Below are 27,643 nucleotides of genomic sequence, written 5' to 3' on the forward strand. Positions count from 1 at the left end.
ATTTAATGTGAGTCCATGGCCAACTTATTTTGCAGTAAAGTAGATTTCCTGTACTGTAGTTTTTAATCCCAATTCACGATCGGTTCAGAACTGGTGTATTTTAAAATGGAACTAGCTTGCTTTTTTGATGACTTCAGAGATTTCTATTCCCTCCTGTTCAGCATCATGTTATTCTTCATATCTTAAGTTTTGAGATAGAAAAGGGGAGAGGTCGGGCAGGCAGATCCTATCAACACAGCAGTGCCTGCTGTGGCAAGGGAAATGCATAAGCCAGGCTTTGATCAGGACATAAAAGAGAGAACTGATTTTCCAACTTTTTAAAATATTTCTGGACAGGTTTTATATCTAAGCCAGATACTCCTAGTTGGCAGGCTTAGATGCAACCTGGCTGAGAGATACAGCTGGCCAGCAGAGAAAGTGGCACAGAGAAGGCAAGAAGGATGGTGGCCATGCAGGCCTGGGATGGGTTTCCTTTCATCAGCCGTGAGAAAGTCAGTTATATATCAACTACCCGCCACAGATGTCTGTCTAGCTTTTCTTAAAATCATTCAGTTAAGATCATTCCACAACTTCTCTAAGCAATCTATTCATATTACTAGCGCCAGAAAATTCCTTATTATCCCTCCTGAATCTTTCATGGTTACAAATGAATCTTGCTTCTTCGTGTCCTGCTCCAGATGAACAACTGATCAGTTTTCTCCTGACAGCCTTCCATGTATTAGAGAACTAATAATATGTTCAGTCCTCAAGAATTCTCTCAGCCTCTCTAAGCCCAATTCCTAGTCTTTCTTCACAGGTAATGCTTTCTAGGCCTCTGATTATACTTCCAGCTTTCAGCTTGCTGGGGTCTTAAAGAGCAATACTCCAGGGTAGAGTTTTGCTGAGACATTGTTAGTTCCAATCAGGATGGAATAAGAACTTTCCATGGCTTACATAAAAGATGTTTGTTAATATGTTTCCAGGTGAAGTTTGCCTTTTTCACAGCAGCATCTTGACTCACGCCCTGTTTGTGATCCGGTGTTACCCTCATCGTCCCTTTTGTAGAGCTGCTGGCTGGCCAATCACTCTTCGTTTTGCATCTGTGCATTTGATTTCTCCTTCCTAACAGCAGCATGTCATGCTTGTCTTTGCAGATTTCACCGTGGTGATTTGGGATCATTTCTCCATTTTAGGAAAATTATTCTGAATTCTTACACTGTTTATCCTTCTGTTGTGGGTTAGCAGGCAGCTTATCCTCATGCAGCCACTTGCTTGCTCCCTGCCACAGTGGGAAGGGGGAGAGACTAGGAAGGGTAAAAGTAAGGAAACTCATAGGCTGGGATAAAGACAGTTTAACAGGTAAAGCAAAAACTGTGCACACAAGCAAGGCAAAACAAGGGATTCACTCGCTACTGCCCATGGGCAGGGAGGTGTTCAGCCATCTCCAGGAAAGCCAGGCTCCATCACATGTAATGGTTACTTAGGAAGACAAACTCCGTCACTCCTAATGTCCCCCCTTTCCTTCTTCTTCCCCCATCTTTTATTGCTGAGCATGACATTATATGGTCTGGAACATCCCTTTGGTCAGTTGGACTCAGCTGTCCCAGCTGTGTCCCCTCCCAGCTTCTTGTACACCCCCAGACTACTCACTGGTGGAGCAAAATGAGAAACAGAAAAGCCCTTGATGCTGTGCAAGCTCTGCTCAGCAATACCTAAAACAAGGTGTGTTATTACCCTTATGTTGTCACAAATCCAAAACATAGCACCACACGAGCTACTACAAAGAAAATTAACTGTGTCCTAGCTAAAACCAGTATACCTTCCACTGCCCACTGCTGGTTTTAGAAGTGCCCTCTCTAGTTCACCTACCAAGGAATTAATGAAAAGATGGACTAGCACTGGGAATGAGACAAGTCCAGTTGGTATCTACTTGAAACATCCTCTTGGTTTGACAGAACATCATTAACTGGAAAACATTGCGAAGCAACTGGCAGCATCTGGTTATCTGCAGTTTGAGTTCTTACAGGTAGGCTGCTAGGTTAAAAAGAGAGAGAGTGCAAGACTGCAAGGGACCCCTCAAAAACACACATTGCTATCCTAGCAGGAAGAAGCTGAAAGAACAAACTTGGGCAAGAAATTAATGTTATTGCAAGTTCTACTGTGGGAAGATTTTCAGATACAGCAGAGTAATCATAGTACATGAGCTTGTGTAGAAGTCATAATTGCTTAACTAATGGACTAAAATTCTGTTATCTTTATAGGCAGAGACATTCCAATCAACCATGATCAAATTGAAGACGAGACAATTCTAGGTCCGTGTTTACCCACACTGTCTTTCTAAAATGAAAATAAGTAAGACTATCAGTGTGTACAGACCATCAGTCAATCAATCAATGTGGTCAAGGGGAAATCTTCTTGCACTGTTATCTGGTTTTTCATATTTGTCTATGGTAGTTGGGCTCAGAGATGGACTGTTTTGACAAAAATGTCATTTCTGCTCCAGTGCAGTAGTGATTTTATCTTTATATAGTTTCCGTCATATTTAGATGTGAGGTGTATGTGACCAACTTCTTCACAGAGGCATTTTGAGCTTCTGTGTTAAAACTGAGCATTTCTTGCTGTTAGTTGGCAGGATCCACCTCTTGTTTCGGGTCACACTGGCCTCTTCTGCATCAGTCAACTGGCTGGCAAAGAGGAATATGCTGTGTGTGTGTTGTCATTGCTAATTATTTCTGCAGTAGTCACATGTGAAAACACTGACCAGATGTCACTGCCTCATTGCTAGCATGCTCCAGAGAAGCAAAAAATTCATGTCCAGAGAGCTCTTGAGGTTACAGATGTGACTATGTGTGTAATGCGCATGAGATGGTACTCGCTGGTCACACCACTGAAATTATCATACTACCAGCTTTGGTATAAAGCTTGCCCTTGGACATCTTGGGTTACCCAAGTCAACTTAAGCCTGACTTTCGAGGTAATGTGTTTTGTCTCACAGTTGGGGTAGGATGAGGAAATGGAGAACATTGGCTTAGGTGGCACATGTGACAGGTGGTAATTAGTTAAATCAGTGTAACTCAATTGCATTTAATTATATGGTCATACCTGCAGGTCATGTGTCAGGGAAAATGAAGAGGGTAAAACAGACAAAGGAAGGGAAGATGGAATAGAGGGATAGGATTGCAATGTAAAACCAGGCTTAGTGCAAAAGGGAAAAAAGCCATAGTACTATTGACTCCCCTTCCCTTTTTATACGCTGGTTGTTCCTTTTGGTTATCTCTATTTTTCATTGACGATCCTTCTTGTTCAGCTCTTTAATTTAAGAAGGGGGAATTTTATACTCCTAAAGACCTGAGTTTAGTGTAAGGATATTGGGAGGTTTTTTTAGCAAATGGTCTTTGATAGAACCATTTTTAATTTTTAAGTAACAAAAAGATGAAGCAAGGAAAGGAGATGAAATGTGATTTTTGCTAAAGAGACGATGCTTTTATTACAAATGCTGCCAGGGCTTAAGTAGCTTCTAGCAAACCTTTAGCTATTGAAAAGCTTACTAGTAATTACAGTCCAAGTGTCGTGACATTTGGAAAGCCACAGTGCCTTGGTCACTTTATCAAAGAAATTGTCTTTTACATGCCTGGGCGTTCCTCTGACACTGACAGCCACTTACTGTACAATCTTTTAAAATCATTCTGGGATTCTCTCTTCATTTTTTAAAGAGCATACGTGACCAATTGGCCCATATAAGAGAAAAGGACTTCAGCCACCACAGCGTGTCCCAGAAGTAATTAACAAGGCATCGCTTGGAAACATAGTAGGACTGAAAATACCTGTAGCACAGCTGACAGATGATGTTGTAGAAACCTCGGCTGCTTTACCTGCAAAGCTTATACACCTTAATAATCGATGGCACCTCAGTGCGCTGAGCAACAGCTCTGTCCCAGTGAGGTGCTGCTGGGTGCAGCCAGACCTGCGTTGCCCACGGATACAGAGCACCTGGGACACAAAGAACCTGGAACTCCCTGCACCCCTATGGATGTTGAGAGGCTGAACTTCCCCTTCCACCCAGAAAAGAAGCCAATGGCTTGAGCATGTTGGTATTTCTTTTCTTGTTGCTAATAAAGCATCGCTTGCCTTGTTTGAGACACGCTCTCATGAGGGCAGGGGGGAGCAGGGGCAAAACCTGAATTTTTTTTAATGCATGAAATATATGAGGAATCATTTTTTGCATGCCCAGATTTGATGCTGTGGGAGCTGCCAAAAATGGAGGGTGGCCTTCAGAGAGAGAGAAATTTTCATGCCCATGGCTTTGATGGTGTCAAGGACCTGCCTCTGCAATGTCAGACCATCTGAGAACCATCAAGGCCCTGCTCATTCCTACCCCTCATCAGTCCAGGCTACTGCAGCAGCAGCTCACAGCCCAGCTAATTTTCAGAAATATGTTCCCTGAGCTTCTGCTTTTTTCACCTCTAGGCCACAGTCCAAAAGGGTATGTTACGTTCTGTCAGTCTCATCTGACTCCTCAGTCTCTAGCTAAACACATCTTTTATGAACTGATGAGTTGTTTGTAGGAATGATTTCACTGTAATGTGTCTAGTACGCGCAAATCCTGGCAATTTTTCATTGTCCACAGACAGCTCTTTTTTTCTTCCATGGGGAATTGATTTTGAGAGAAGAATATACCTCCTGTGATGCCTGAATTTTTACAAGTAATCTTCCCTCTGAGCACAGCCCAGCCCAATGCCATTTAGTTTGTTGGAAGTGCTGAAATTACAGCCTGAGGTGGCACAGCAGCTGCAACAATATCAGCCAAGCGGGAATAGATACATCAGCAACAAGGGACAAGATGACCTCCACTAATCCAAAACTTTACCTACATGTTTCTGCTTTCCATAAAAATACAAGTCTCATTTGCCTGTCATTTAATAAGATTACAAAGCAAGACCATCCAATGTTTGCTTCTGAAATTAAATCCATCCCTTGTGAATGGGGAGAGCCAGAACTAACTACATATAAGAACAGAGTGTATCAAAGCACATCCTGACTTCTGTCATTGATTCTTTTTCATTCAGGTGTTCAATGACTGAGCTTGCTCTGGCTTTCTGCAGAACGTGAGTGTTGGTCCCAGTGCTCCCCAGGACCAATAAATCCTTTTCACTTCCTTATGAGAAACAAGGTGCAGCAAGCTAAGCAGTCAGTCTAAATCATCTCATTTAAAAACACTAATTCTAAGCAGTTTGTCTAACAGTAAATGTATTTATATAAGCTCTTCTCATTTCAGAATCCTGTGCTGTCAGTAAAGCTGTGATAGGTTCTCCTCTAGTTTGAATAAATTAATTTAAAGTTTCAGAAGGATGCTCATTCTCTGTCCAGGTGTTTGAATTTAATTGTCGGCAAAGTATATTTAATCTATCACAGATGCCTAAATCACCTAGTCATATTTGATTTGTATTAAAATAAAGGCTTAACATTTGGTGGGCTTCAGTTTAGGGTGGCTCTTCGAGACATGGTGTAACATTATGTAGGAGACCCTCATGGTAGCTCCGAGGAAGCCCTTGGTATGTACCAAGGTGGTGCAACGCCAGGTTAGGAAGCAAGCTGGGCTCCGGGAAGTAATAGGGCCTTGTCAGCCCCATCACCAGCAATTTTGTGGCTCCTTGTTGCAGGGCGAGTGCTGCAGCCCTTGATCCACAATGTTTTGCACAGCAGAGATGGAGATGAGGAATCCAAATAGTAGTTGCAGGGCTGTGAAAGTGCTCTGGGGTTACAGTTCCTAACCTTTTGTGTCTCTTACTTGGCTGACACTGCATCCGGCCTTTTGCCCTCTCTCAGACCCCTGCAGCTGAGGAAGTCTCTGAACAGCTGATTTCCCAAAGCTGGGAGGGCACATGGGAGGGCTCATTCCTGGCTTCGTCCTGTTTCCTATGCTTTTGCCCAGATAGCTGCCTTTTTTTTTTTTGTCACAGCAATCATTCTCAATGTTTTTATTATCTCTTTGTAGCAAGGTGGAGTCTCCCTGTGTATGCTGTAAGTGCTGTTTCATGTACCTGTTGGGACTTCCCAAAGCAGAGGTTGGATTAATACTGTTATTTTAATAGTCCTCACTAGATCTGTTCTCCATTAACTTGTCTAATCCCCTTTGAACCTGTTCATACTTTTGGCTTCCACAATACTGTGTGCAGCAAGTCTCCGTTTAATTACGTGTTGTGTGAAAAAGTGCTTCTTATTTTTTAGTTTTGACCATTTGCTTGATAACCTCACTAGGTTCTCCCTAGTTCTTATATTGTGGGAAATAACCAATCTGTTCCCAAATTATGTTCTCTGTGCAGGCAGGGATTTTGTAGGCCACTATCATATTTCCTGTTAGTTGTCTGCTTTCCAGATGGGCATCTCCAATATACAGGAGTTGTTCCACACCTCTCATGGTCCTCACTGCCATTCTCTGTGCTGTTCATAGTTCTACAACATCCTATTCCAGCTGAGGCGGCCAGAAGAGAACACAGAGTTCAGTAAGGTGGGCATGGCAGGGCTTCCTACAGCACTGTTTTCTACCGATGGCTTTTACTTCTTTCTCCAGACCTTTCCTAACAATTCCCTATCTTCTCTTTTGCCTTTTTGACACTACTGAGTGTCAGGGTTTAGGAGGTACTCCCTTTGTGTGTGAAATAGGCAGTTTGGAGTCGATAGTAGCGTGGAAATACTTGGGATCTGTATTCACACAGTGCACACTGCATTCACTTTTTGGCCAGTTTCACAATGGGCATTAACTTTTTCTGAGTATGGAGGTTTATTATCTCTAAGCCTCTGGCTTTGTACTGGAATTCATCATTCTCATATAATGTGGGGTTAGAATTCAGTGCCTAGAAAATGGAATTCACAAAACCTGACAAGTAGAACAGGTGTCTAAGCCAGCAGGAGACACTGGTAAGGGCAGGGTGGCTTGAATCTTGTTTTTTCACTCTGAGGAAGTTACCTGCTTCCACTTGGTATTCACAACATGTGCCCATCTCTGCAGGGTGCCAAGGTTTCCTTGCAGAAATAAAGGATGAGGATGTCTTATATGACTGAGAAGGAACTCTTGTTCATGTTTGGGCATCCCATCCTTGAAGCACTTGCATGAAACTCCTTGTTTGAGTTTTATCCCCAAATGAGATGGGGGAGTATGTATGCTTTACACCTCTCTGTAAATGCCGTGCAGGGGCAGAAGGGTGGAGCAGAGAAGGGGCGATCTCAATGCTTTGTGCTGGAGTTCTCTTACTCGTTTTAGGTTAATCAAACATCCAGTGGACTGCTGAGTGAAGAAGGGAGCTGAATGTCAAATATATACAAGGATATCACGCCTACTTCCTTCCTTTGTGTCCCCAAAGACATTGCTTACACTTCAAAGGAAGAGATGGACTACAATCAGGACTAAAACATATCCCTCTGAGCTTAGTTCTAGAAATAGTGGCTGCTTGGAAATAAGTGGAAATGTTTCCAGGGTCTTCATGAGAACCATGGTTTCATCACCTTCTTTGGTCTTGTCCTTGTGTTTCACTTTACCAGTATACAGTTTTGAGTTATTTCATCACAGCAGTAGTTTTCAGTTCCCTGATGCTCTGTTTCACCTGTTCCCACTAAAAAATGTCACTGAAAACTGTTATTTGGGCATGGAGTAAGTTGTGTGTCTTAACAACTTTCCATCCTTTTCATAATTATCACCTGCTCACTACATACCAGACCAGGAAAAGCAATGAAATACAAAACTACCCATTCATCAGCTTCTCCCTCCATTGAACACAGAAATAAGACAATATCCATGTAGCAGATAATCTGTCCCTCATTTACTATTAATTGTGTTAGGGTTCCTTTTACCTTATGCCTGTTATGAACTCAGCAGCCTCTAGGAAGCTCCCTGATATCTGAGACTCTCTGCTTCCTCTTCCATTTTTTTTGCCTTTCGAGCTAGCCTTTAACTTTGTTCCAGTGTTTGAAAGATCTAATGTTCTATCTAAATTGAATATTCAAATATATCTTTAGATTCCCTCTTTATCTCTTTTAGCAATCTCTAGAGCCTTGCATCCGCCCCAGTTCAACAAAAGCACATGATGAGGTGCCTGTGTGCTTTGCTGTACTGGGACTTGAACACTAATTTCCTCTTCTCAGTTTTGTTTTCAAAACATTTGAAATTCCCAGTCAGGTCTAGCTGCAAAACATTTTACTTATATTCCCCTGGCTTTAATACTAGTTATCTTCAAATTAGTGACTATATGTCTAATATGTTTGTGCACGGATGTGTGCATGTTACTATCACCAGGATTTTAAAGCTAATGATGTTGTGATCCTAAAATCCTTTTTGTTCCTTGGCATGTAACTTGTATACTGAGATTATAATAATGAACTTCTGGCAAGAAGCAGTTGTCTCCATTAAAAACTAAATCTTTGGCAAGTATTTCCACACAAGATATGATACAAAACCAGTCTTTCCCCAAAATCAGAAGTAATTGTATAGTGAGTAATTACTGTTGTCTTGTTCATTATGTCATCTATGCCTCATGAGAAATAGCGGCAAACTGCAAATGATAAATACATTTCCAGAGACATCCCAGACCTGAAGCTTACCTCTGAGATCATGCTGGTTTGTTTCTTGTGCTTTTAAAATAATTATCAAAATCTCAAGTCAAATAACTGTACAGATTTTAAAAACCCAAATAGCTTTTTTCATGAAAGACATAATCCAAAATACCACCTACTCTTTCAATGCGAGCATCGCTCACCAGTAGCCAAGTTGGCATTAGAATAAAAAGGCACTATTCTGCAGACACTAACCTCAATTTACTGAAACAAGTACTAACCAAGTTAAACAAGCAATAAAAGTGGTGGTTTGGGGGTACTGACTGATGGATGAGTTCCTCATTTGTTCTCTAGGGCTCAGGGCAGCATTTAATCAGTTTTGTTGCTCTTTTCTTCATTTTTAAATGAAACCTTTTTTCTCCCTCTGGATCTCTTATCTGTTGATGTAACTGGTGTCGCATGAGAAATTACCTCATTTCAATGGCTGGAGCCAGTTTTTCTGTCAGCTGCAGTAAGGTTTCCTCATTTGTTTAATGAGCCTGGATAGGTAGGAAATTAAGTATTAGGAGCTGCAGATGAAGAACACTAAACCAGAATTTTCTGTTGATGAGGATGGTTTAAAAAACAAAAAACCAAAAAAAACCACACCAACCTGTATTACTATAGCCAGTACCTATAATTGATATTTGGATTATGGCATGATTATTACTTTGCAGACAGGGGACTCCGTTATCACTCAGTCATCAATGAAGTAGCTTCATTCTGTGCTCATCTCATCTCTGAAGCTGAAAGAAGAGCTAGTTATTATCTTCAAGTGGGGTTATTAATGAGGGGAAAAATCATCCCCAATTACTGTGAAGCAAAATATTTCAACATTTACATATCTGAGACTTCAATTTTGATCAAGCCCTTTGTGAGTTCTTAAGCTCAGACTGTATTCACTGTTCCAAATGTTCCCACAGCGACATATTGAGGGAAACTCACACCTGCCCAAGTGCTGGCTTCCCCAGGTGTCTGCTTCAGGGTCACAGGGATACTGCCCATCCCATCCTTGGGCTGCCAGAGACTGTTTTGGACTGAGATTCCTTTGTGCTGCACTGTAGGAAAGAAGTCTCAAGCATAGTCTTTGCTAGAGAAGCAAGAAATTCTGACCTGCCTATACTGTCTGTATTTACAGTCCTTTTTTTCTTAACTAGAAAGAGCTTGGAGTTTATTTAAAAGAGCTAATTTCAGCCTTTGGTTTTGTTTTTTGTTGTTTTTTTTAACAAAGTGTTTATCCTTGTGAAATTTATGGTTTGGAAGTATAGACTCTGAACTTCCTAGAATAAAACCTGAGCAACACAAAGGTGACGATTTAAATTCAGTTAAACATGTGGGCAGTAACCAGGAGATGGGAGAAGTGCTGTCCATACTGTGAATCCATCCATCAACACAGATGGGAAGGTCTGACCTTGGCAGGTTCAGGAGGTAGGGACGTCAAACACCGTTTGCAGTCAATTGGAAATGTAGCTACTAGACAAAGAAAACTCAATAATTACACAGCTGTTTCAGTAGATTACAGATTTCCTAGAAAACAATAAAACAGCCATCTGTGAATGGAAAAAGTAAACCATCTTTTTTTTCAATTCAAAAACTTCTTTCCTGAAAGTCATGAGATATGTCCTCCATAAACGTCTTATCTCTTTTCAAAACCACAGAGTCTGTAACCAATCGGTATGGATTTCTCTACAGCATTTATACCCAGCAATGCTCCATTGATTTACAGTGAAACTGCTGAAGAAAGGACTGTCTTGGACAGCCATATAAATATTAAATTAATTTCTTGTGAAGGATGGCTGCTATTATACTAAATATTAAATGAATTCATAATACTTGGACATTTGCAATAAATCACTACTGGGACTGCATGCTAACATCCCATTCCAAACCTTTTTTTGTTTTGTTTTAATATTAAAGCCATGGAAAAGGACCAGTTGCTCTCAAAGAAATGTACAGCTTTGTAACACTGGAGTCATTAATGAATTCCCGTGGCACAAGGAGGAGTTTTAACTTAGTCCCATTTTACAAATGTGGGGAGGGAACGTGAAGGGGTTTAGGTTGAACTGCTGATCATAGGAGGTTCAAACCCAATCTGTTTCTCACGAGAGACATCGCAGTAAATTATCAGCTCCTGACAGTCCTTGTTTTGCTGGAAGTGCTCTGAGCAGCGTCGGCAGAGGATCTGGCAATGTGATACCAGAAGGCTGAGGTTTGCGAGATTCAAAGGAAGCAAGAGCTGGATGTAAAGTCTGATGCCCAGGCACCCGAAGTGGTTTAGGATCAGTTCACCTCTAAATATCTTGCCCAAGGCCACGATGGGGAGGATGGAACTCCTTGGGCTTTGACTAGCAGGAGTAGGCTTAACAATTAGAGTAAGTCATCTTTTCTCTCTATAGAACACAGATCTTAGTCTCAAAAGTCTAGTGAAATGCTCAATAGACTAAGAAGGGTTAAAAATGAATTCTTTGTTCTTCCTTTTGTTAGAGTAGAACAAAGTGTACATCAGCAAGTTCATTGTAGCTCTCTGTTGTCTGAGGGGTAGTAGCTAGAGTGTAGAAATTTATGCCAGGGCTAACCATGTAGAATGGAAGCCGTTCCTGCAAACAAAATGGAACGACTGTCTGACTCATCTGTTTTTTAATGTGCAGATGAGTGTGAATATATGCATCTCCTCCCTTCCAAAGATTTTTGCTTCTGTACCTTAAATGGTCTAAGTCACACAAGGTTTTTCTAATGAAAATTTGCCAAGGTATTTAAATTAGAAGCAAAAATTAGAAAACCTGCTACCACATAGGAATATTAATTGTTCATTATACAGGGCTTTAGTTCACATAGTTATTTTGCATGTGCAAAGCCGCCAATTAACGAGGCTCAAAGTGCTCACTGCTGCACAATAGCCGTTTCTCCGGAGCCCCACAATGGCCATTGTGTTCTGTCACTGACCTTTAGACACCTTCAAATGCATATTGACATAGTACGCATATTGGGATCATTAGAGCTATTGTTTCAGTGCACCACGGGGAAAGGAGAGTTTTGTGATTTTATGAAGAGCTTTAAAATTTGATATAATGATGACAGCAGAGATATTTCTTAATTAGTGAATGAGGGAAACACTGAATTATTTTTCTGATGCTTCAGGTGAATTCCACCATGCACACCTGCCACACTTCCCACAACTGTCCTTTCCCATCAGGGAAAGAAGACATTTATCAGGGGCATTGGGTCTGCTTTTTTATTGTTTCCAGGGGAATTTATTTAGTATTTTTGACTTGATGGTGCCATATGGCCAGCTTCCCTTAGCTTCCATCGATTCTGCCCGAATGAACATCTTGGCAGGATGGATCCTTTCATCCTGTAAGTGACAAATGCCCTTTTAAACAGAGGATATAGTTGGAACCCATGGTATGCAGGAGACTGGGATCTTGAAGAGTAGTTCAGACTCTACTCCTCAAAAGTTAATGGACTTTGTAATAACAATTATGCTTCATCTTAGCTCTTCCATGTCTTAACATCTAAGGTATTTCTGTTTTCTTACCACTCTGTGACAGCTAAAGAGTGCAAACAGGAACTTTTGGAGCAGAGATATCAGACACTCCAAGTACATTTACTGTAGTAAATCCAAGCATCTTCTAAAAGGTTATATTTATTTTATTGTAGCCCTTTTATTCTTTAAAGCTGCTTTGAGAAATTACTTCAGCAGTCAGCACATAAAAGAGCATGATTTTAAACCTTGCATGGGACGTTTTGTCTACAGAGTATAAATAAATTACTGGCTTGTATTTCCAAAGAGTGTTCCTGCTTAAAGACAGAGAGATAGTCTCTGTTCCATACATTTTGCAGTTGCTGGGTTAGTTTTAATCCCGTGGGATGCTATTATAGAATAAATTATCAAACATAGCTAAACTTCACAGCCCTGAGTCTCTGAAGAAAGTCTCGGGTAATGGCTTACACTTCTGACAGAAGAGGAAGAAATCTAACAGACCTTTTGCAAAACTTCTTGTGTCATTGGAAAAAAAAAAGGAAATTGCTGTTTGCAGCTCTAGCCTAGTGCTATGCAGCCTGCACGGGAGGATGGCCGGTTTCTGCACGCAGTCCTGCTACCCAAAAAACTTCATAGCTGAAGGACCTAATATTCGATATTTGTGTATACTTGAGGTCAGTGTGCAGCAGGATTTCTCACACTGCTATAAAACCCACAAGGTCAGATGTGTTTCTTCAGTATTGCAGGCTGAACTGTTTTCTTTTTTTTTCACATTAATTGAAAGGATGTTGTTTTCTTGTTTTCATTCATCTGTATCAGAAACCCTTGTAGAACTTTGAAATCTCCCATGCCCTGCCACTGCAATTGCCAGTTGTGAATCTTGTGGTCTGTCTTCAAACATCAAAGTGATACCTCCACCTTAACACACAAGGAGAAGTGACCCACTTGTGGGAGGGAGATGTGAATAGGTACAGGTGTGTGATGCAGGATATGATGGGAAGCATGTTATGGAAAGAGCTATTAAACCATTGTACCCATGTCTTGTGCCCATTCTCCCTACCGTAAATCTGCATCAGGTGGTAAACAACGCAGGGATGACGAGGGCTTCTCTTGATACAGACTGGGGTCTGATATCTCTCCTCAGAACCTTGTGCTTCCCAGAAGAGGTTTTTAGCCATAGGGCCTGACTTGTTACTTTTGAGGAGTTTCTCTATTGGGGGACAGGATTCTCCTGGAAGAGAGAGGGCAGCACTCAGTTGCCGCTTTCTCTGCATGAGAGGTTTGTACCTTTGCTGTCCCACTGTAACGGCACTATTTCTTTTAAAAGGCACATGATCACTGCCTAGATGGACTTGAAAACTGAGATAATCTTTGTAGTATGTTAAGTCCTTACTCTGCTGAATGAGTTGAAACCCTGTTGGATGGGGAGGGATTTTTGTAGGATCTTTATTTACCAAAAGCTCAAGCTCTACTTGGCTCTGCCTCTAGTCATGGCAGTTTTGCCACCCAAAGAAAAACAAAGGGAGTTGGTATGTCTGCTCACCGCCCATATTTCATTTGGTTCCTTTGCAGAAGGAGAAGAAGAGCGGGCTGCTGAAACTTCTGGCAGGTGCATCAACAAAAAAGAAGTCGCGATCCCCACCATCTGTGTCCCCGACCCACGACCCCCAGGCAGCCATCGAAGGAGTCCTGCAAGGGGCTGTGGGACCCGAGCTCTCCTCCCTCTCCAGCCACGGCAGAGCCGGCTCGTGCCCTATCGAGAGTGAAATGCAGGGAGCCATGGGGCTGGAACCTCTGCACAGGAAAACTGGCTCCTTGGATTTGAATTTTTCCATCCCTTCTCCTGCCAGGCAGCCCCTCTCTTCCATGGCAGCTATTCGGCCAGAGCCCAAGCCTTTGCCCCGGGAAAGGTAAGCTGTGTGTCTGCCCAGGTCACCTGCGTCCTCAGGGAGCATTTGGAGGAGGGCTGCGAGTTTAACTTGCTCATAGGTTGTTGCAGTTTTGCTGCTCTGTGGATTGACTGTAGGTGGATCAGCTGTCTTTTAGGAAGGCAGGGATTACATGCATCTGCCCACTGAAAATCATTTGACACACAGTGCAGGTTTAATGTTCATTGATTAAAAAAAGTGATGAGCAGCATCTGTCCATGACACTGTACAGCCCTGCTCTAAATATGGAGGACAGTAGTACTTTCTCAGCCCAGAGGGTGTAAATGCTGTTGGCAAAGGCCACTTTTTAAGTGGGATTCCTATGTTTTAATAAACTTACGGAGTTGTCGTCTGGTGCTTCCTGCTTCAGGGCAACAGGAGTGATGTATTTGCTCACCAAGGCCCTTCTTGGCCTGTTCTGCAATACAAAAGACTGTTTCAAATTCTCCTAATTTAGGATATTTACAGGTAGTGCCATCTTCAGTGGCCCATTGCCAAAAGTGTGTCTCATTTCTATAGAAGAATGTACCAGTGATTCTGGAGTTCATTTCAGCAGCCTGCTCCACACCTTGGCACTTTACAGTAACTGACATTGCAAACCCGAAAAGAGTAGAGTAGGAACAGCAAAATACAAAAGTAGATGGAGAGAGAGATAACTGCCTGGAAACAGGTACAGAAAAGAGCCAGGTCTCCATGTGCAGAATCATATTGGCTTCAGGTAGATATTTTCTACAAGACTGCAGTTTGAGGACTGGGAAGGGAACAGATAATGCACTGATATGATGCTATTGAAATGCTTGCCACTCAAAAAGTGATTGAGGAGAACATGCTTTTTACAAAAGCATCAAAGGGTTTTCAAAATACAGTCTAGGGAACTCTCTGGAGTTGATATTTAAAATAATTTTGGGACAATAGTAAAGTTCCAGAAATTTGAAAGAAACTATTGTTGTCATGGAGCAGATGATGCACGCACAATAAGGGATACTACAGGAGAGTTCATACCTTACACAATGTTTTACTGAATGCGGGTTGAAATTTGGTTGGGAAGGTAACAATGACACTGTAACATATTTAAACTACTCTAAGGTATCTGGTTTGTTACCATAAAATCTCTTGCTGAGTAAACTTCACACAACTGACACAGTAGATCCTAAGTGGATTGAAAACTGATTCACCAGCATCAACTCTAACTTCATATCAGAAATCACTAGAAAATTATTTGGGTCTTGGACCTGCACTGTGCAACATAAAGTCTTTGCTGTTGCAGAACTAAGGACTGAAGTGGGAGGTAGGTCATGAGGAGGGCAGACCTGTTTGTACAGAGCTAATTCAACACATTGGTAAGGAGAACACAGAGTAACAGTGTATTTCAGAAGAGCCAAATCTGAGGCAAAGTGGAATGGCCTCAGAGACACATCATAGAGACAATGAAAGATTTAAAACAATATAATTGTAGTGAGTGATACAAGGAGCTCTGGTACACCTGCTAAATAGCAGGCTTAGAAATGGCTTGGTAACCGTCTGTAAGAGGCTGCAGACAGGATAGACATGGGAATATTTTTACTCTAGATCAAGCATTTTGTCCGAAAGAGATGCTGTTGTTCAAGCACAGCTATTAGACTTGAAGCAGAAATAAATACAGGCAAGTCCTTCAGCATTGTAATGAAGGCAGCGAGAGCAGACTATCACAGTAGTCTCTTGTCCTTAAAATCCATGAAAAAGCAATTTAGTAAAAGGAGTGAAAAACCAATCCCTATTTAGGCGCACTTAATTTGGTCTACATCAGTTTAGATTAATGCTATAAGAAAAGCTAAATCAATATAAACCAGATTTAGCACCAGTGTAACTAAATCAGTAGAATGCTTCACCTTTAGTTAAATGTAGCCGTGAAAAGAAGCCGGGAAGAACATCCCCTGACATCTCCAGAGCTGGCTGTTGCGGTGCTGCTCTCGAAGCTTTACTGTAGAGTAGTCCAGACACATTATTTAATATGCCAAATAGTGACAATTTTAAGTGGCAGAAGAGAACCAGAGGGACATGAGTTAGCTGTGTCTGCTCAGCTGTGCTGGAATCAGGAGTAAATAGATTTAGAATGCAAAAACTGAGTAAGTACTTCCAATTGTAGTACATGGTGGTAAGGAACTTACTGTGATTTTAAGCATTTTGATTCCTGAGTCTTAAATCCGAAAATAAGCTATAATTGAAGTAACCCTAATTATACACAGCAGGCAAAATTCTCTAATTGATTTATGAATTAACTTTCATATCACTGGTGTATCTGCATTCCTTAACTGATCATATGGGTTATTTCATGCCCATAATGGGAAATATTAATTACCTTCGTGCACTAGGCAGGATAATGTTTAGTCCTGGAATAATCTGAGCAGATACATTAAACACTTGTCTCCTAGAAATTCATCCCACCTCCATCTGTGCTCATTAAATCACCAAATTGCTCAGAAGTCCCAAATTATATTTTTTTAAAGAACAAATCATGTTTTTCAAACCACTTGTTCTTTTCACATCTGGCAATGGAGGAACTTGCATTCAGCGTCACTCAGCTCCATATTTTGCTTGCTTGCATTTTAGTACATTTCATCCCCACAGTAGGAGCAATTCTCTGAGAAAGAAAGGGGAGGAGAAGGCGGGGGGGGGGAGAAAGAAAAAAAAAGAAAAGAAAAAAAAAAGGTTAGATAAACAGATTCAGATGCTGGATGAAATTTTAAAAAGCTGCAAAGCATTTCAGTGCACTTAGCTGTACTTGGCTTTCTGTCTCCCAACGCCCATCTGTGTGCACAGAGACAGAGCACTGAAAGGTTGGAAGAAGTAGCACATTCCTTAATGTTTACGGCATTGGAAATGAGCTTTACGCAGGCAGCAGAGCACCGTTCCTTCTCCCACAGAGGTTGGCTTGCAGCTCCAGCACTAGCCACATCCAGGCTACTGATCAAACCCCAGCAGTCGTGCCACTAGCCACATCAGGGGTGCATTAAAAGGCTCTGGTTGCTGGCAGCTTGACGCTCAGGATTTAAGGGGAGAATTGCCTGTTCCGCTGCCTGGCAGTGCAGCCCTTCATGGGAGTTGCAGCCAGTCAGATGGGAAGGTGAAGTGAGGTTCGCCCTCTCGGAGATGCTGCTAATGCTTATGTTCTCATTCATTTTTTGTGCATGTGGAGAGTGAGGAAAACAGTTATTTTCTCTTATGCTGCTTGATATTTCCAAAATGTAGTTATGGATGGCTGGATTAGAAAGGAAATTTTTCCTAGCAATCCTGTCATTTAGCCTTGACATTTAACCAGCTTTGTGGGATAGTTAGTACCCATCTCTGCCTTCTGGGTGTAGTTTCCCACTATCCGTTTATAAAACCACCTCCCTTCAGCTGCTCTCTGCCATAAAGCATCCAGCAGTCTGAGCAGCAGAGTGGAGAAATTTCCCAGGTGGTGTCCTTGTCACTTCGTGTTGCAGTGATTGACTGTCAAGTGAATATCCCACCAGGCTGCATGTGCCCCACACACTCTTTTACACCTCCTGCTCTGTCCAGTTTCTGCTGGTGCAAGAAACAGGACCAGCACAGGGATGTGCTGTCGTGAGGCAGGCCCTGGGCCAGAGACTTGCCCACATCCCACCAGTGCTGTTGGTTCACGTGGGAGAGGGGTGTGCTGTCTGCCTAGCTGTGCCAAAGCAAAATACTTCCCTTGCCACCCGCTTCCAGAAAATATGACTGTACATGAAGCAAAACAGGAGAGCTGAGCGTGCATGTGTGTGTGTGTGTGTGTGTGAGTCACATTCCCCCCACTGCCTGGCACTGTTCCCAGATGCAAACCTGAGTAAAACATGTCACGCGTTGTTGAGTCTTTTATAGTAACCGGCACTAATTCTGCCATGTTATATTCTGATAAAGCGGTCGTATCCAGACGTACTGTCACGACTAGCGTATTTGTGCCATGTTTCTGTGGTTTTCACGGAGCCCTCAAGCAAGCTGTAACCACAACCGTGCTGCAGAATAAGACGGGAGCAGCGAGTTTGACCTTTAAAATAGACCCCTTTGTGTTTCCATGTATCCTTTCTACAAATCACTGCCACATTAGAAACTGAGCTCCCAATTCAAGGAAGCATTCAAGCATGTGTTTAATGCCCATTGACTTCAATTTTGCTGTGCACATATCTCTTCTTTGCCAGGAGGGAAAGCGGAGGAAGGGCTTTTTTTCTTTCCTGGAACGTGATACCAGAAAAATGAACCCAGGAGTAAGTTCTGACTGAACATGTGCGCACATGGTTAAGTGCTCCTCTGACTAGGAATACCTGCCTTAGGAACGAGAAGGCAAAATTAACCATCTCAGAAATTGACTCCCGCAATATTTCCAGCAGGAGGGTAAAAGATCTGACAGAGATTGTCCTTCTAAGGCTGCTGGTTCAGACACTGGAACATGGTGAAGCAGGTCCTGGCTTGTAGTGTGCAGAGGTGCTGTGCAAGTCTTTGCAGTCTGCCAGAAAAAGGACAGAGAACTAAAGCTCCACTGGTAAAAAAGAGCAGTGGTTAACTGGGCTAGATGCTTCATTGTCACCAATTATCTATCCCCAAACAGAACTAACTGCTTATTGCTAACACACAAGGGACCATCTGGAGTCACAGGACTGGACTTCTGAAACCTGTCATGGGCGTGTGATACTTTGACAAACTGAAACCTGCATTAAGTATCCAAACTCAAGCACTCTAAATAGGACCATATTGGAGGTTATACCTGTTACATCTGTTTTCTCAAGTTTCTGTAGCTCCACCAGTGTCCTGGATGCATGTATTTGCTCATTAAGCAGATATTCAGTATTTCATTGGATTTTTTTTTCCTGTGTCCAGGACTGGGCCCAGCTGTTAATTACTGATCATTTCTGATCAAAACTGTGCATGCTGACAGCGAGCTTTGCATGAGTAACGTAGACCAGACAACTGACTCTTACGCAGGTGGGGTGCATGGAGATGAGTCTCACTCTGTGGAAAGTGTGGCACGAGGCTTTGCAGCTGGAGGAGTCAGAGAAGCCACTTTCCCCACACCTGCGCTACTCAGTGAGTTTCACTGTGGTCACCCACTAGACATCCTTCTGTGAAAGATGAGGTGGCTTTGGCAGCCACATATCTCCTCCACGTCAGAGCCTTGACTCACGTCCAGAGTGGGACAACTTGTGCACTGAGGCAGGCATCCTATGGGAAAAATATAGTGCAATCATGTAATGAAATATTGTATTGCACACAAGAAAAAGTGAAATCATGGGCAGTTTTAGTTGCCTGTTTCTTCATCTCATATTCAGGGGTGTGAAACATTCCTGTTCTGTTAAGGTAGTGGATGTCTTTATGTGTCTACATACATGACATTTTTAGTCAGGGTGCTTTTTTTTAAAGGAGGAAAAAAACCAAACAAACAGAACTTCCATCATGTAACATCTGTTTGGGGTTAGGAGTCTCAGCTGCACCTTTCAGATGTTCAGCAGTGGTAGCAAAGGGAGACTTGGGTGGGAGAGGTGTTTCTTTTGACTTCAAGGACTAGTGTTGTGAAGACAGTGGGATTCTTAGGTCTTTGCTGACAGCAGAGGGACAGGGATGGTGGGCCCATTCCCAGCTCTCAGTGAGTTAATTGCTGCCAGGGTCCATGTCCCACCCTTAGCCCTAGTGCCAGCCTCTACCTGTGCAGCCTCCTGCCCTGTGGGATGTCATGTCCCAGCCCCAGGCTCCCTCCAACCAAGTCTTTTCATTCTTGCAGACTCAGCTCAGCACAGCTGCCGCCCTCAGCAACCATACCCACACCTTGTCTCAGGGCTTCCAGTTTTCATCAGGGTCCCATTTCTCCCTCAGCTCCTAGTTTTTCTCCCATCAGCCTCCCTCCCCATCCACCCTCTCCCTCATCTTACGCCGCTTTCCAACTCCCTGGCCCAGGCAAACGCCGTCCCCTGTCCTTGCTGAGACTACCCACAGCCTCTCCTCATGTATTTTCTCTTGGGGACCGAGGACCTTCCCCAGGCCACAGCCCATCCTGGACAGTCCCCTCCAGGGATGAAGTGCCCAACCGAAGGATGCCACGGCAGCCAGCACTGGGGAGGTCCAACATCAGGTTTGTGCCCTGAGAGAAAAACATGAGAGGAGCCCATTGCTAGGAAAGGAAGAAAAATGCAGCCTCTGAGGTCCTGCAGAGCTAGGACACCTTGGAGCATGAATCAGCAGAAATTTTACCTTCAGTGATCATATAAGGTTCTAAGGCTGAGGGAGCTGGGTCTCTTTAGTTTGGAGAAGAGGAGACTAAGGGGGGACCTTATTAATGTTTATAAATATATAAAGGGTGAGTGCCATGGGGATGGAGCCAGGCTCTTCTCGGTGGCAAACAATGATAGGACAAGGGGTAATGGGATCAAGCTGGAACACAAGAGGTTCCACTTAAATTTGAGAAGAAACTTCTTCTCAGTAAGGGTGACAGAGCATTGGAACAGGCTGCCCAGGGAAGTGGTGGAGTCTCCTTCTCTGGAGACATTCAAAACCCGCCTGGACATGTTCCTGTGCGACCTCACCTAGGTGTTCCTGCTCCAGCAGGGGGATTGGACTAGATGATCTTTTGAGGTCCCTTCCAATCCCAAACATACTGTGATACTGTGATACTGTAAGCATGTGCCATTTTGGGGTGGTTTGAATGCTTTTCACCTGGCTGAGAAGGGGTCATTTTCTGAAGGAACACCATCCTTGACAGACCAGTGGGGCCACGGAACAGGTCTTTGCTCCCAAAAACAGTTTGTGGAAGCTCCTCACCTGGATCCTGCTGCTTCTGCAAAAACCCTCACATTATTCCTGGAGGTGATGAGACCATTTGGGCTGAATGTGGAACCCTCAGCCTGACACAGTCAACCGCTGTGGAGAGTTTGGGCCAAAATGGTTAACATTTGGCAGAATTACAACTATGCAGAAGTAGGATTTACAACAGAAAATATCAAACATTGTTAAAAATAGGCAGGGGTGGTTGCCACACTTGTCATCACAATTGTTGCCCAGCTGATTAGCATTTTTAGAAGCTGGTAATTTAGAGGTGTTATATGACACGGACAAAATTGAAATCACTCTGAGATCCATTTAAAATGCCAGGAAGCAGTTTGGTGTAAGAAAATCTGCAGTTTTGTAGTAGCTTCTCAAAGAGGGGATGGACAAAAGGGGAAATGAAAAGGGGGGATATAAATAGAACTATACGGCACTGCCTTTTTGGGAGTGAGGGATGAGGGAAAAGAAGAGATCTTTTCTGCCAAAAAATATGACTAATATAAGTATTTGCAATTCATTTCCAGAGGATAAACTAGTCTGAGATGCCACCTGGAGGTCTGGAGGGGTGGCACGGCTGATGGAAAAAGATGCTCTGCTTTCTCCGGAGAGGTTCTGGAAGCGGGCTGCCTCTCCCAGGCCCTGCTTCAAAAGCCTCTCAAGGGAAAAAGCAGACCATCTTTTTCTGTCTCTCATGAAAGATTTCTTAACCAATTTGCAAGGTCTTTCTTATCTTAGATTTCATTATTGTATCAAAAACACTTTGGTGCTATCCTATGAGGTACCATAGTTAATTAAATTTAAGCCATTGCATTTGGGTTTTCCTTAAATGGGAAAAAAAGTACTTCATTTAGTTATGCAGCGACTGAGATTTATTTTTCTAAATCTCTACGGAGATGCTGTGTTGAACCCCTTTTATGACGATGGGCACATTCCTGTTGAGTGTGGTCACCTCCCTCTTCATGTGAACCATTTAGGGACTAGCAGCTCCTCACTCTTAGGATGTAGTCTGGCTTTAAAAGGATAAGGTGTTGGCAATCCCAGATGGGTCTTTGGGGCAACCCTGCCCAAGACGCCACTTTTTTCTTTGTTTCTGTCTCCTGATCTGCCAAAAGGGCCCGTGAGTAGCTCAGCACCACCTGGCTGCTGTTGAGGTCTGATCCTCTTCTTTCTCAAAGCCTCCTGAGATGCTGGTGTAGAGCTCCAGTGCTTTGTGATTGTGCATAGCGTTACAAGATCTGAAACTTGGCATCATCTTAGCTACAATTGTTCCACTCTGATAATTTAATTAATCAACACTGCAGCAAAGTGTTTGAAATAATGTGTGCATTCATTTGCATAATGGCTGTAATTGGCAAAGCTTCATAATATAAGTGTAGCAGTTGCACAGATTATAGTGTGATAGACCATATTCCTGCAACCAGCCAGCAGCACACATTTCAACCTCTGTTATTTGCTTTTCCACAGAGGAAGGAACAAGTAGATTTACTGACCAATGGACAAAGAAGACCAGCACATATTTTTTCCAAATGACAATGTTGCTGTGTCAAGACAAAAAGGCTGTAGTCACGTTTTAGAGCAGAATCTCACTCCAAATGGAGTTAAATGCTTTTCCAAGTAACGGGGTGTTTGGCTGTAGAGATTTCCAAACATGGAGCCAAAGCTAGAATTTTCACTGTCATGTCCAGGTGAAGTCCCTAGTTCCAGAACTGCAGTCACTAGGTAGCTGAGCAGCATCTGCAAAGAAAGTTAGTGACTGTCACTGGAGGGTCCATTGCTTCGGTACCATCTCACTGGAAATGGCCCCAGGGAGTGCTCCAGAGCCTCAGGGAACATTGAACTTAGCCCTTGAGGACAGGATATTATTTTAAATACATACTTACCTTTTAAAAAACATGACTGAGGCATCAGTGGCCATGTAGTGGTTGTGGAAATATTAATCCTCAGGAGAAGGCCTTTAGGTAATCAATTGGCATCTTTTAACTATCTTAATATATTCATTACTTTGCAATTAGCAAGACAGTTATTGATTGTTAACCAAATGCCAGATGACTGCGAAAGTACATGTGCTGAAGAAAAACAACGGTGCAGCAGAAACATATTCCCTGCTCTGGACAGAAGTGCACCAATGTAAAAGGGCCCTGTCTGTGCTCTCAGGAGGATGCCTGCTGATAAGCCTGAGTACAGAATAGCTCTATCAGGATCAGACCTGTCATTACTTCATTAAAATGAAGTGACACTCGAAAACTAAGTTCCTGGAGAGCCTTGTGAATGATTAAGGACAAGGGCTCCCTCTTTGTGTGGAGAGTGCTTCCCAAGCCATTTCAAACCCCTCCGGTTTAGCTTCCCTTTCCCACATTTGAGGGACCTAAAGTGTGTTCTGAAGGTGTGTAATAAGAAGAAAAATGTGAATGGCTTTAGCTGACCTCTGCAGATATCACAGTTGGTGAGACCATTACAAACCTCATTTTCAGATGGAGCAGGTACAGTGTTGAATGTAACATGTTACTGCAGAGGCAGATGAAGCACCAGGAGAAAGGAGCTGAGTCCCTGGCTCAACATGCAACCAGGAGCAGGGACCACCTCGAGTAGACCCAGTATCTGATGATACCTTTCATGGGCTGGTTCCAGAGTGCATCCCCACAGAGGCTCCAGTCAAGCTGGCCAGAGATGTCTCAGTCATACTGAGTTTTAGTAGAAAACGTAGGTGCATCAGATACAACCATTTTGTAATGTCACTTATTGGTGTTTCCAAAGGTATTTTTCCTCAAGATTTCTGATTCACAGGAAGGCAGGGAGGGAGGGGTGAGATGATTGTTTGTGAGTCAACACCCAGCCAGTTTTTTTAATAAACAAAAGCTTCCCATGTCCTAAAGTTTGTCCTGTACAGGCCATGAGCTTGCAGGAGCCTCAGAGGCCACTCCTGAGGAACTCGCCCAAGCATTGGGAGCAGGAAGGGAGGAGGAAACCTGCCTCCCTTTTCTTTCCCGGAGCAGGCTGATGCGATGTGGGGTTCCAGGCTGCTGCCAGCACTGACACATCATTAGCACTCCGAGGGAAAGGAGCCTGAAAGCAGCGCCAGCTTCTAGGTCTGGCTTTACAGGTCAGCACCAGAAATAGGGAAAGGACCTCAGCGTCAATGGCAGCTTGCAGGGGAACCATTGAGGTGCCCTCCATGGGATTTTGGGGGGGTGATTCCCTTCCTGACAGCCATCCTGTCTACTTACACAGCCCTTCCCCGAAGGTGTGGGCTCAGGACAGTGTATGACCAGCTGAATGTCTTGCCCAGTAGAGTCTGCTGGACACACGGTGCCTGGCTGCTCCCATCCGGCACAGGCTCAACCACTGTCTGACTTGGTCTTTGCATTTTTGTCTCCAAAGGTACCGCGTCGTGGTCCCATACCCGCCGCAGAGCGAGGCTGAGATTGAACTGAAGGAGGGTGACATTGTGTTTGTGCACAAGAAACGGGAGGACGGCTGGTACAAAGGGACGTTGCAGAGGAACGGCAGGACGGGCCTGTTCCCCGGGAGCTTTGTCGAGAGCTTCTGAGGACGGCTCGCCGCTCTCTCAACTGGAGGAGCTTTCAGGGGAAACTGCATAGCACAAGAAGAGACAGCAAAGGGAAACTGGACTGATAACCACTGCCATTTTTATTTTCCAAAGACTCCCCCCAGGCCCTTCAGTCTACAGCTCTGGGGACGCAATGCCCCGTTGTGCTCCTGAGACTGCGTGTGGTGCATACCGTGGTATGTTGAAGTAGTGCCTTCCACCTGGAATCACAGACTGAAAGGACGCCCGTCTGGACTGTACGTAACCTAAACTCTGGCTGTTAACCCTTTGTGTAAATTATAGAGAAGATATCTTTAAAAAAAAAAAAAAAAATTAAGAGGAAAGTTGTTATATTGCTGTAACTTATTTGTCAGAGCTGCAGTGTTCTTATTACTGGCCTATGCAAGATGGATTTGAGATTTCAAGGAGGTGTGCTAGGAAGCTCTTAAACTGGGATTTCGTTTTACCCAAGGGAAAAATAAGGAGGGGAGGGTAGAGAAAACCCCAGCTGAAGATTGGTGCATCGTCATGCAAGAAAGAATGAGGAGTCCAAAATGTTAATGTCATGCTTTCTATATACCTCAAAGATATGCTGCACAAGTTTGTCAGTGAGCGTGTTAGTGCTCAGAGTCCCAAACCATCTGGTGTCCCGGCGCTGCTGTCGGGGAGGTCCTGGAGGGAGTACAGCTCCACCATTAAACTGTGGTTATTTGAGCAGAATCCCTTTTGCCTGTCTTCTGCCCTTACTATATGCAGCATGGATTTTTGTCCTTCAGTGTCACTTTCCATTGCTTTTTTGTATGACGTACCTTTTTACTGTAAGAATTGCTCTACTTTATATATATATTCCTACTAGATCAGACATTTCCTCTTTTTCATACATCTGGTGCTATTTTTTTTAATTGGTAAAGATTTGGTTTGGTTAAACAGAGAGGCTGCAACAAGATTTGCATTCAACATACAAAATTAGAAACTTACCTGAAGATCAAGATCAGACTGCCTGTTCGTGCTTCATAGAGGAAAAGAGAAAAAGCCGCCTGGTCAGTGATAAATATACCTGGGGGAGCGTGTCTGTGCAACATACACACGCTCGCTCTCTCCTACGTATTTAGAGTGGCTGAAGATCCACGCTGAAGCGCGCCGTTCTGTCTGAAGAGTGATAATTACTCCAGAATTGGAAGCAATTCCCAGAGGAGTCGTTTTAATTGACTTTTTCATGGCAATAAGAAGAACACTGCAGGTTCTAGCACGTGCAGGGACCGTGGAGTTTTCCTCTGTCGTTGCATCACGGAGATGAGAGCTGATCTGCGACAGCTGTAATTAGCATTATCGAAATGTGATTTCTTACTGTAGAAATGTATAGTTCTGGAGACTGTTTGATTTCTTAACGTGGTCAAGCTACAATACAAACCATATCAGGCAATATAAGCTTCCATCTACCAGGGACTTAAAGGTGCAATAAATGTAAAGGGAGTTTAGCCAGTTATTCATATGAAGCAGAATGAGGAGAAAAAAAAAAAATCCACAATGCAATTGTGAGAGTATTTAAAAAGACATCGGCTCCTGAGGAATGAAACGTGATGAAAGGGTTTTCGTAGCTGTATCCCTACCTTGCCTTTGCCAGCGGCTGGCTGTTTGCCAGAGCCCACATGTGGTGGTCGTTTAAAAGCGTGTCGCAGGCACTGTAACCTGGAGATGATCTTATTAAAAGGAAGAGGCCCAGTGGGTGAACATCATTACTGCGTTACCGGTATTTCATAGGCGAAGGTGTAAGTTTTGTTTTCATTCAAGCCGTGTATGCTAGTACACATCAAAACCCATGTAAGTGAGCGTTCCCGTTTTAAGTTCAGCTCCGTGACTTTGTTCTCTGTAAAATAAGTTTTTTCGTGCTGTCACATGTAACAAAGCGATTCCAGAAACACAGTCCGTGGCCAAGTATAGCACCTTCAAACAGGGAAGCATCGTTTTCAGGGTGTTTCTTTTTATACTTAACGTTGCCGCATTTGTTCGTATTCCAGATTGTAATGAGTCAGCCACTAAAAGTTTAGTTACTGTTGAGAGGAAATTGCCTTTTCATAACCAATAAGAGACTGAAGAAACATCTTCTGGAAAGACTTGCTTGAGACTAGAGCCACATCTGTCCACTTATTTGGTCCAGATCAGAACTGGTGTTACTGCACCTCAAACAGTAAACTGCACAGTTAGCGAGTCAGCAAGGCCACAATGCATGTTATCGATCCCAATAAAAATTATGGGTTAGATCTGTCAGAGATGAGGAGATTTTCTTCTGACAACTCACAGTGGTTAAAACTCTCTTAAAATTCTGTTCCCTGGGTGTATTTACTACACTCAGAAAAATGAAACAGGATGACGGCTTGCTTGCTGCCTATTGTGTTTAGCCAGATCTAAAATGGTTCCAGATTTCCACCTTTTCATGCTTAACTCTAACAGGACAAAAATTGGTGTGTGAAAAATCAAGGAAAACAGGCAGATGTCGTGTTATGAAATCAGTGCTTTAAAATATATATTGCAGGGAGAATGATGGGGTTTTTTAATGGATGACAACGCTTCCAGTCATACCTCCTGCAAGAAAAAATATTTGGGGGAGAGTGTGTTTCTATTTTGATAACAGCTGTTTCTGGCCCCTGTTTATTGCTTATCATCACAGTTTGGGTTACTGAGTAAATCTTCTTGGACAACTCACTTCCATGCCAGGAGCACAAGTGCAGAACTTGATACAGCTCAGTGACACGAAAACGTGACCCAGTGCCATTCGGAAAGTCCTGGACTGAGAGAGGTTCGACTCGTACTGTGGTCTCATTTGTATCTGTCATACCAGGGAAAGGGGGAGGAGGGGGCATCTGCATTTCCTGTAATGGGGATGGGGAAAGAGAAGACTCCTTCTAGTGGCCTCAGTTTGTAAAATGGCAGGTTTGCTCTTCTAGAAATGAGTTCAAGTAATTGAACAATTCCTTTGAACTTTGCACAGCTCAGAAAATGTTTTTGTTATACATGAATGTTAACGTGATTTAGGAAATGTTGGCAGATATGAGTACAAATGAACTACAATGACTGTGTTTCTGATTCTTTAAATAAAATAAACATTAAGACAACTTGACTGAGGTTTCTCTCTCTATTAGATGGCAAAGCGAAGAAGCAATGTAAATAGCTCTGAGGTTCGCAAAGAAAACAGTGAGGACAACTCTGCAAACTCTGCTTTTTTTGAGCAGACGCTACATCTTTGCATTCAGTAGTGATTCCCCCATAAATAAAGATCAGTTAAAGGTAAGAGATGCCTGAGCAGAAGTCAGAATCTCTTTCTAGTTATTCTTT

General features: G+C 43.0%; 1 protein-coding gene across 1 annotated transcript in view; it reads left to right on the forward strand.

The window, feature by feature from the left end:
- SH3RF3 (SH3 domain containing ring finger 3) overlaps positions 1 to 27,403 on the forward strand; it is a 254,882-nt gene extending 227,479 nt beyond the window's left edge. Inside the window, exons 9-10 of the mRNA XM_082043534.1 lie at positions 13,619 to 13,956; positions 24,142 to 27,403. Of these exons, the coding sequence (XP_081899660.1) occupies positions 13,619 to 13,956; positions 24,142 to 24,310 (507 nt within the window). The 3' untranslated portion in view covers positions 24,311 to 27,403. The remainder of the gene's footprint in view (positions 1 to 13,618; positions 13,957 to 24,141) is intronic.
- Positions 27,404 to 27,643: the final 240 nt, after the last annotated feature.

Source organism: Streptopelia decaocto, assembly GCF_964273445.1.
Source record: "Streptopelia decaocto genome assembly, chromosome: 1".
NCBI lineage: Eukaryota > Metazoa > Chordata > Aves > Columbiformes > Columbidae > Streptopelia > Streptopelia decaocto.